Here is an 11,178-nt window from a genome sequence, read left to right as displayed (position 1 = left end):
ACCAAAGCGCGTCCGCCACGGTATGATTTAGTTAGCTGGACGGCTTGAAATCTAGACTACACTCTGGCTTGAAATCTAGACTACACTCTGGCAAGCCAGAGTGTAGTCATGTGTAGTCTAGATTTCAAGCCGTCCAGCTAACTAAATCATACCGTGGCGGGCGCGCTTTGGCGATTCAACCGCGCGTAGTACACTATCCAAAATCAAGCACCATAGTCTTGGGCCAAGACTAGTACACCCTTAGTAGAGCTGCCAACTCTGGTCCTCCAACCCCCATCAACAAACAATTAACAAAAATACAATAATCCATGGTGTTCTCAGTCGAGATCGCCAACACGGTTTAACGGTTTACTTTATTTGCACCAATCTCGGAATACAAACAAGAACATTGTTTTACAAACGGTTGTAACAAACAAAATGGCCAAGCACACATTTTGTATTAAACAATAATCACAAAGACAATGAAATAATGTAATCAATGAAGGTATTCACCTTGTGGTCTAAATTGTGGGGGGAAAACATCCATTTTATGATATTTATTCAAAGTCGAAGAAGAATGGCTAGAGCACAATGAGAAGCCTCAATTTGTTAAGTCTGCAAAAATTACAAATACATGTCATATACCTACAATAGAAAAGAAACTGTTTTGCAGAAAAGAAATTTCAGAATGTTAAGGCCAGGTCCCAATTTCATCAAGCTGTTAAGCAGAAAAATCTGCCAAGCAAATTTCTTTGCTAAGCAAGAAATGAGCGGGGTACCAGTCGCAGTAATGGTAACTGAATGGTATTCTAGCTGGTAGACCAGTTTTAACCAAGCAAGAGTTTTTTGTGTTCACATGCTTTATGAAATTAGGGCCAGGTCCGAATTATTAGTATCAGCATTGGCTGTGGTTGGAAGGCTGAGTAGTCCTATTCTTATACATTGTCATCACAGCCATAGCCAAAGCCACTCTTCAGATATGGCTTAAATCAAGCAAGATTTGAACATGTACACTTTATGCACAAATTGAGTCTTTACCAACTAAACCAAGCTAGTGAGCATTATGCTTAATATAAATAAACTTTCCCTCATAGGTTTGTAACCCATAGCAGCATTACATTTAATTTCCTGTTTGTTGTACTTCAATTTTTACACTCATTAATCATACATTCAATTATAGAACTTTCATGCTTAATATACACACATTTTGGTTAGATAGAAATTAAATCTTGTGGCTATGCCTTTGAAAAGAATAAACAAAGTTTATCAGCAAATTATCGGTTAAGTACATTAGGAGTTTTTTAAAAACTTGTCTAGCTATATGTAAATAAATCTATCACCACTATAGTACTGTCATGACTGTGTACAAATATGAAAAACACATCAATTGCATTTCGGTCTGGGTACTACTGGACAAAGGAGGGGATGTTGGTACCATTCCATTATAAAATTTGATGAAAACTTCCAAGCCTCCTCATCTGCCCAACCCCAAAAAACAAATCAAAGACAACAAAACAAGTAAACATAACTGAAATAACATGATGACTCAAAATTGCTTCAAGTCGAGTGTCTATTCTTTACAAATAAATGCAAAAGTTTTACATTTGCAAAAAGATCTAAGTACATTTTGGCACCACTTTTATTTCAAATTAATTAAGTGCCCGTAATTAAAAACTCCTGGAAAGAAAAACGTTTGAAAAACTCTCACCTAATTTAGCCTTATGCCGACTACATATCATATTTAAACTAAATTAACTTGCATTTTACCTTACACAGGCATGATAGTTGGCCCTGGAAACAAAAGTAAGAACTTGTTATCAAGTATAAGAGGTTAAATACTTGGTACAAAAACAGATAGCTGATATTTTTTTAACCATCAGCAACTATTTGGATACAAATTTTAGTTCCTCATTTTCCTTGAAATTCCATCCACCAATTAAGACAAGAGTCCAATTTCAAACAGCTGCTTAAGCACAAAAAGAGCTTGATACAACAAAACATGCTTACCAGAATAGGGTTACCAGCCAAACTCCAATGTCACATGTTCAATTTATGACTGGCATTCCCCCTCATTTCTGCTAAGTTGAAAAATGTTAAGCTACTATGAAATTGGTCCAGTTCCCTCTAAAATTTTGATGGATATTCAGAATTTTCCTGATAAGTGGACCATCTAACAACCCAATAAAATTCTAAAATCTATGAATAAAGGAATACAATTTAGCTGTCTGAAATAGTTGAACATACATAAACAGAAAAAAACACAAATTGTTCTTGTGTTGTTTTCAACATACTGGCACCATGCTAGTTTTAGCCTATGTTTCAATGGTAATAGCATGCTAACAAATCCACACAAATGTTTTGATTCATATAGAGGAAATCCATGTGTTCATAATGCGTAGTGAGTCATGTGTAGAACTGAAAGTATCCATATTACATAAAAGACTACTGCATTGCTTTCCATTTCATTTATTAATTCTGGTTGTGAAGTCAAGGGCTCTCAGAAAAGCAAACTTAATCACGGTACTAGCCAAGAAGACAATGCAAACAAGACGTAGAAGGAAGTTTCAGTTTCAGATGTGGGAGGAAAGCCCAGGAGAGTTTTTCCTGAGAAAAAACCTGCATAGTCAGACAAGGACTTGAACTAATAACCGAATCCACATAATGCCCCGGCGGGATTTGAACTGAGGTCCCAGAGGTGGAAGGCGAGCATACCACTGCTTGGCATGTATTGATATGATGGGTTTCAGGTTTATTTTTTGGTAAAAAAATCAACGCTTGATGGACATTGAACTTCTAGCCTTAAAGGGTGTATGTACCTTTTGTAGGATCAAAAACACAACGTTCACAGATTTACACTACACTTACACAGTTTGAAGATAATGATGGTAGAAAGCTTCCCTGAAAATATTATGAGCTGAGGTGCTGTAGTTCTGGGGAAATGAGTAAAACAATGTCATGAAAATTTTGGTCTCATGAGACCAAAATTATTTTAAGCATTTACAAATGTATTTTTATGACATTGTTTTACTCATTTCTCAAAAACTACAGCACCTCAGTAAGTAATATTTGAAGGGAAGCTTTCCACTAACCTTATCTTCAAACCATGTAAGTTTAATGTAAATCTATAGACATTTAGAAAAAGTACCCAAATCCTTTAACTTAAAGTTTAATACAATTGGCGAGTATGTTGTTGAAACATCACCATGCACCAGGAAGACAATAGCAATTGATGACACTTTTTGCTACTATTGCAAACTAAATGATCAAATTGTGTAAACCCATCCCAAATTAAACAAGTTAAGGCAGAGTCACACTGCAGCGATAGCGAAAACGATAACGATCACGACACAAAGAGAATACATTCTATTTGTTAAAATTGCTCCACGCCGAATACGTACACGCTCTGTCAACCAATAGAATGCGTGCAGTGTGACTCGGCCTCTAGTTAGTTTTCTAGCCTCGATCTAGATAAAAGAATGTGCACTTAGACCATGTAACCTTTGTTTACAAAAAGAGTGACCTTATAGCACATTCCAGTGCCTTTCTGGCAGGCAAGATACTACACTAGCCATGGGGAATTTTTTACAATGTGTCATAATCTACACATAAGTTCAAGCATTTTAAAAATAACAGTTGACCAAGTTTTGAGATGTGCCACCTTTTCTGATACAAGTTTGATAAAAAATGAGACAATTTAATCTCCATAAAACATAGATTTTATGTTTTCTTCAAATGAACTGTGTACACATCATGTCTGCAGAAGGTCTGGGCTCTGTGGCTCTTTTTTATACATGTGATTTCACAAATAAAGTGCAGGTGATCAAATGAATCAGAAATTACTTTTTAAAACTGATCCCTTGAGAAAGAAAAAATGGAGAAACAATCCTACTTGAAAGTTACAACCAAAAGGTATTTTATACCTTTTATCTGATCTCAGTACTAGTATTAAAATGTTCAAAACATTTCTTGTCTTTTGCTTTATCCTTAACATAACTGCAATGTTTTTGATACTACTCGTACATGAGGTTCAGCTAATAGGCAAAATGTCTAAGTCAGACCACATTCAAATTGAGGTCAGTCTTACAAAAAAAAATATACAAAGTAGAAAATAAAAACACAAAGTGGCATTGGAATGTTTATGGTTTGTTTTACGCAAACACATACTATCAGGCCTGATGCTTCATGGGCAACTACCTCCAAGCCCATAGTCATTGTCTTGGTGCCCCTTGTAATGTTCCAGTAGAAAAGAAAGAAAAAAAATGTCACAATAGAGGTGCCCTCTGCTAAGAAAAAAGAACTGCATTGCCCTTACAAGAACGAAGTATTACATGTCACAACGCCAGGATGGGGTTAAATCGTTAGCTTCCGGATAAAATTGTCATCTCTGGATGGCTTTCTGGACTTGGAACTTCATTTACATCTTTATCACCTTTTCAATATTACAAAATATAGTTATCAAATCAGAGCGTAGAATGATTTCATAGAGCTGCTTAACAAAACTACTTAGCAACTACCTTTCTTCTTTGTAAACTAAGCAGAAACCATGAGAAACAATTCACACTTGAAAGTATTTCAGATGATAATCTTTCATTTCTTCTGGTTGTTGGAAGTTTTTTGTGCTGTCTAATTTTAGTTCTAAAACAGCTCTATGAAAATCAGTGTTACTTCTAAGTACTGGACATCATGCTTTAAAGGCATTGGACACCTTAATAGTGTATACCAACATGCATAAGATAACATATCTGTGAAAATTTGGACTCAATTGGTCATCGAGGCTGCAAGAGATTGAAGAAAAAACACCCTCGATGCACAAATTTGTGTGCTTTCAGATGCAAAAGAAGGCTTCAGGCTCGAAGGCATCTCTGGGAGAGCCACTTCTCACAATTTGTTATACTATCAACAGTTCTCCATTGTGCGTAACCAAGTAAGTTCTTATGCTAAGTGAGTAATTACCAACGGTGTCCAGTGCCTTTAACCCTAGCGCAGGGACTCTGTTCTTTAATTCCCTCTGGTCGTCACAGAGTTTGACTCAGTATGTTGGGGTCTGGAACTGTGAATCCGGTATGCTGCTCTTCTCAGCAAACGGTGGCTGCTGGTAGGAATCAGAGGCAGACTGCCCACCTGGCATGCCTGACTGGGCCATGTTGGGATCAGGCTCGTAGTTCTGCGAGAAGGCTGCCTGGGAACCTTGCCTGTACCTCATGAAGGCTAGTATGGTCAAGCCAGTCTAGATGATAAAGAAAATGAAAGCCCAAATGATAAAAGATCTGTTTGGATCATGATCATTTATTTGCTTGGAAAAGCAGTGCACTTATTAACCATCCTCGGATCGATTTCACAAAGAGTTAGGTTAGGATCTACTAAAAACGTATAGCTAGTCCTAAGTTAGGACGAGTAACTCATCCTAACTCGAGATACAACTAGTTTTAACTCTTTGTGAAATCCACCCTTGGGTCGATTTCACAAAGATGGTTCTAACTTAGGCCTAGTCCAATGAGCTATAAACTTAAGGCTATTTTTATGTTAGGATGAGTAACTCGTCCTAACTCGAGATAAGACTAATCTTACATGTAACTCTTTGTGAAATCCACCCCAGGGCCCAATTTCGTGACTCTAATTACTGTAAGCTAAGAATCAGCCACAGAGGCATGGACTACCGCACTCACATGTAGCTCAAACATTTTTCACAGGTTAGCACAGACTCTTTGCTTGTGTGCATGCAAACTCCGTGTTACTAGGAATTCTTAACTTACTCAGCAGTAAGCAGAGCCATAAGAATGATCCCTGGTGGCAAACAACAAATCAAATACATTGGGAAAAGGAGCTCATTTTTGAATTAAACTTCTACGGGCCAAATTTATCAGTGCTTTACATTTAATATTCTATAAAAGATATTCAAGCTACATAAAATTACTACTTATATTCCAATAATACATGTAGCTTCATTTTTGCTTTTGAAAAAAAAATGAGTAAAACTGCCAATACATGTATAGATGTCAGAGCATGAAGGTCATTGCACCTTTCAGGGCAGTTCAAAGGTCAAAGCTAACAGAAACTACACCACATGATCAGACCGTCATCTGGTATTTGTTTAATATTGATGTTGAGTATTATGTTGATGTTAATCAGTGATTTATCATCACGCATAGACACAGTTGATTTCTGCACACATGACTTTGCAGGTCCAGAGTTCACTCTGATTGCAAATTATGAGATTTAGTTCCATACACTAGATGAGTAATATTAAACCCTTGCACGTAGTTCAATTTTTGGGGAGAATTTGATCTGTTAAACACTAGCCTGGCATACATCGTCTAGTAAAATCTGCTATGGGCTAGTAAACAGTAACACACAACCTCTCAACTTGCCTTGCAGGCTAGTAAAAACTGTGCAATCTACTTGCTTAAAATGCTTTTTCTTTTTTTCTTTTTTTTTTCTTTTTTGAGCGTAACTTAATTTGCCTATTATACTAGTTGTGATTGCTACCACTAATGCATCAGATACACTTATGGCAATACTTGTTTTTAAACAATCAGGACTTCTAAAATTTCCTGGAGGAAAGTTAAACCCAGAATTTATTAGCCCGGTAGGCTCTTTAATACGCCTCTCTTAATATTTATGCATGAGGTATGTCACAATGCTAACTCAAAATGAGGCGATGGGCGCAGCCACTACAAGTGATGGGGGACGTGCGCCCATAGCTTCATTTTGGGTAAGAATTATGACGTCATGCATAAATATTAAGAGAGGCGTATAGAAAGCTTAAGAAGAGCAAGGCCTGACGAGGCATCAACTGAACAATACGCCTCTCTTAATATTCATGCATGACGTCATAATTTTTACCCAAAATGGGGCTATAGGCGTGTGTCCGCCAACACTTGCAGTGTCTGCGCCTATGGCCTCGTTTTGGGTTAGAATTGTGACGTAACTCATGCAAAAATATTAAAGGCAGTGGACACTATTGGTAATTACTCAAAGTAATTATCATCATAAAACCTTTTTGTTGATTACGAGTAATGGGGAGGGGTTGATGGTATGCAACATTGTGAGAAACAGCTCCCTCTGAAGTGACGCAGTTTTCGAGAAAGAAGTAAATTTAGACGAATTTGAAATCAAGCATGAGAAAGCACACAACTTCATGTGACAAGGGTGTTTTTTCTTTCATTCTTATCTCGCAAACTCGACGACCGATTGAGCTCAAATTTTCACAGGTTTGTTACTTCATGCATATGTTGACATACACCAAGTGAGAAGACTTGTCTTTGACAATTACCAATAGTGTCCACTGTCTTTAAGAGAGGCGTATAAATACAAATAAGAGCATTACAAAAATCACGTACCCATGGAACGAGAGAGAAAAAACTGAAAGCGATGGCGGCCTTTGGCTGACCAAAATGAATAACATCACCACGAGGCATCTTCCTCCATGCATCAGCAAGATAGCAGAAACACACAAACCACATGAACAGCCAGAAACCTGTGGACAAACAAATTTGTCAATTTTAAATTTTTAGTCAGAATTATCTTTTCATAAAGACAATTTCAATTTGCCAGCTTGAAGAATCATCATTTGCTACTCAATATTGTTTATATTTTATTTTGTTTTATTACCTTCAATGCACAAATACATAAAAAATGACACCGATGAAAAAGGGAAACCCCGAACAGGCACGCAGGCCCACCAAATGGGGACCCTCGTTCACACATCAAAACCGAAAGACAAGGGACTAGCACAACTACATGTACAGGCAAACAACTATAAAAAACTATCTCAACATATTTGCATTATTAAATAACAAACCTGTGAAAATTTGAGCTCAACTGGTCGTTGAAGTTGTAAGAGAATAATGTAAGAAAATATGCCCTTGTTGTACAAGTTGTGTGCTTGATTTTGAGACCTCAAAATCTAATTATGAGGTCTCAAAATCAAATTCAAATATTTTAGTGAGAAATTACTTCTTTCTCAAAAACTGCGTTACTTCAGAGGGAGATGTTTCTCACAATGTTTTAAACTATCAACAGCACTCCATTTCTTGTTACCAAGTCAGGTTTTATACATATTTTTTTTTTTGGAGTAACTACCAACAGTGTCTAGTGCTTTTCAGCACAGTTTGGAACCGATGTGCTACATTTTCCGGAAAACCATAACTGGTTAATACGTTTTCAGATGCTAAAACTGAGACTAAAATAATTGTTGTGACATTGTTTTACTTATTTCTCAAAAACTACAGCACCTCAGCAAGTAATATTTTAAAGGCAGTGGACACTATTGGTAATTACTCAAAATAATTAATAGCACAAAACAATTCCTGGTGACGAGTAATGGGGAGAGGTTGATGGTATAAAACATTGTGAGAAACTGCTCCCTCTGAAGTAATGTAGTTTTCGAGAAAAGAAGTAATTATCCACGAATTTGATTTCGAGACCTCAGATTTAGAACTTGAGGTCTCAAAATCAACCATCCAAACGCACACAACTTCGTGTGACTAGGTTTTTTTTCTTTCATTATTATCTCGAAACTTTGATGATCGATTGAGCTCAAATTTTCACAGGTAAGTTATTTTATGCATATGTTGAGATACACCAACTGTGAAGGCTAGTCTTTGACAATTACCAATAATGCCACTGCCTATAAAGTAAGCTTTCTACTACCATTATCTTCAAACTATTAAAGTTTTATTTTAAATCCGTGGACATTGTGTAAAAAGTACCCAGCCGTAGATTTCACCAAACTCTTTCTAACTTAGGATTCATCTTAGGACTTAGAACGGGTTCAGTTCCGTACATCCAAATACGTAGGATGCATTGAACCCATCCTAAGTTAGGACGGGTTACTCGTCCTAACTCAAGATAGGATTGACCCTAGCGTTTCGTGAAATCGGCTGCTGACCCTTTAAAGCAGCTCTTATACGAAATTGTGGCCAGATGTGACGGTCCTTACCTGAGAATGCAAGGTCACCCAATACTGCGTATTTCCGATACTGAACATTACTCATGTTATCAAAGAGAGCATCCACCACCAAGAATGCCATACAAGCAAGGAAGGCAACGACGCCTACGGTCACACCAAAATTACAGGCATTGGTATCATTGTTGAAGACGCATTGACCAGAACGGGTATCAAAGCCTTTATTTGAAATGCAGCCAAACACAATGATGGCAAACAGCTGCAGAAAAAGAAAAGAGACAAATGTAGAAGTTTTAAATATTAACAAATGGAAACTTTCAGATGAGTTATAAAAGCCTCATTCTTGACACATGAAGACAACCGACCTTTTCCTCTCAAGTAAAGATGTAATTCTAGGCCTGAAAAATTCAGGAGTTATTTTATAGTAACACAATTCAAAGCTACAAGCTACAAGTTACATAAATTACCTTCTTCTTCTTGGTTAGAATGTTATTATTAATATAACCTTTGACTCTACTTCTAGAAACTATAAGGCTCCCCTGCGGAGCCTTATAGTTTCTAGAAGTACTTCGACTCCATCTTCATTGGCCGAGCAAGTGTATTGCCACAATAGACCTATGAATCCAATTCTGGCATACCTTATAATTGTTATGGTTATATGTAGGCCTATCACTACGTCTTTTACTGTACAATGTAGGCAGGCCTGATACTTCACGGAGGCAACGGAGGCGATTGCCTCCGTTGCCCCTTGTCATTGCCTTGGTGCCCTTGAAATGCTCCAGTAGAAATTTACAATTTCCTCATCATAGGGTGCCCTTTGCCAAAGAGAAAATGCCTTGGTGCCCTTGCCCTTTCAAAAACGAAGCATACAGCCCTGATGTAGGCATATAGTGTTTCTCCTAAAATATCACTATGTTACGCGCAAGTTTAAATCTTCAAAACATTGTTTCTCGTTACTTTTAAGCCCGGTTTTAAAGTTTATGCCCTCACTTACAAAATTAAAAAATGAGCCAGCTCAGAAACATTTTAATTTAAAATGCCGTCGCTCACTACAAATATAATAATATATGTGAACTTAATTATTAAAATTAAATGAAGAAAGGGTGAGCCTCTAGCATCAACATTAACAAACACAACTGCGTACTTCACTTACCTACCAGTTACCACAATCATTCAATTTCAATAACGGAAAAGTTTCCGTATGGCGCCACCACTTTTTCATTCGATATATGAAATAATATAGTATCTAATTTACCTTAATGAGATTGAGATATCCCTTTTTGTAAAAATGAGTGAAAAAGTGGTGGCGCCAAACGGAAAGTTATCCTTACACTCAATTTTACCTCCTGGATTGAACCGAGCAAACCATGGAAAAAATGACCCTGTCCCTACCTACCTCCCCTGCCTCCGTCTTGGCCTCGATCCTCTCGAGCCATCTCCGCCCAGAACTATAACTATCTAGGTCGACTTGTCTTCACAACCATCCGAACCGCACAGACAATTATAAACAAAATGTTAAAAAAAAAAGAGAATTCATTAATTAATTACTTACCCATGCAACCGCTCTAAGAATGACTTGTGGTTTCTTGACGAACGCTATGTGGTCGAACCCTGCACTAGATGCTCTACCAGCTCCATAAGCTCCTGTCTCCATTTTATTTCTTGTTTTCACCCAAAATCCACACTCAACTTTTAGCAGTAGACTTTGCAGCAACCCTCGAAACAAGTTAAATTTACGCACAAACTATGGTCACGCGCCACACACACACACATTTTGTCGACTGCGTTGACACACAGCCAGACGAGAACTGCCACTAGGGGGCGTAATTTGGTCTCAAACTAATGGTGAGCGCGGCGTCTGCTATATCAGAAAATTGGCTGATTTGATATTATTTTATAGAAAAAACATCCGCTACTTATTAACGTTTGGTAGACCCTCCTAAAATCTTGTTCTTGTATAAAACCTTACTTGGTTATACAACTATAGAGAAAGGATACAGGAGCTTTTGATATAATTAAAAGCAAGGTATTGAGAATCCAGTTTGAAGTAATGTGGTAGTGGAAAAAGATTTAAGTTTTAAAGTATCCCCAATCATTTGAATCTCAGAAACATTTGCACAGTTTGTTTCTCAGATTGTGTATTTCACTTAGGGATTTATATAAATGCTCAAAACGTACACTACTGCCTTTTGAAATGTGTACATGTACGATGCACACATGTTTTGATTCAGAATCTGGTCGCGAATACATTTTTAATTGAAAATAAACCAATTCGAACCAAACCAAACCAA

The 11,178-nt window shown here is 37.2% G+C and overlaps 1 protein-coding gene across 1 annotated transcript; it reads right to left on the bottom strand.

Annotated features, from left to right (window-relative positions):
- Positions 1 to 307: 307 nt before the first annotated feature.
- On the bottom strand, positions 308 to 10,621 carry LOC139944218 (synaptogyrin-2-like). The gene is made up of 4 exons (XM_071941190.1): positions 10,440 to 10,621; positions 8,921 to 9,146; positions 7,320 to 7,456; positions 308 to 5,206 (listed from the first exon to the last, which is right to left on the bottom strand). Exons 1-4 carry the CDS (start codon positions 10,539 to 10,541, stop codon positions 5,009 to 5,011), a joined length of 663 nt encoding a protein of 220 aa, XP_071797291.1. The 5' UTR covers positions 10,542 to 10,621; the 3' UTR covers positions 308 to 5,008.
- Positions 10,622 to 11,178: the final 557 nt, after the last annotated feature.

This window comes from Asterias amurensis, chromosome 11 (genome assembly GCF_032118995.1).
Source record: "Asterias amurensis chromosome 11, ASM3211899v1".
Lineage (NCBI taxonomy): Eukaryota > Metazoa > Echinodermata > Asteroidea > Forcipulatida > Asteriidae > Asterias > Asterias amurensis.
The sequence above is the reverse complement of the archived record's forward strand: the minus strand, read 5'-3'. Positions and strand labels throughout refer to the sequence as shown.

Coding starts and splice junctions, on each gene's coding strand:
- LOC139944218 (XM_071941190.1), bottom strand. CDS start 10,541: ATGGAGACAGGAGCTTATGGAGCTGGTAGAGCATCTAGTGCAGGGTTC. Junction 9,147..10,439: donor TTCTTAGAGCGGTTGCATGG/GTAAGTAATTAA, acceptor CTTTTTCTGCAG/CTGTTTGCCATCATTGTGTT. Junction 5,207..7,319: donor TTTTCTCTCTCGTTCCATGG/GTACGTGATTTT, acceptor TTTATCATCTAG/ACTGGCTTGACCATACTAGC.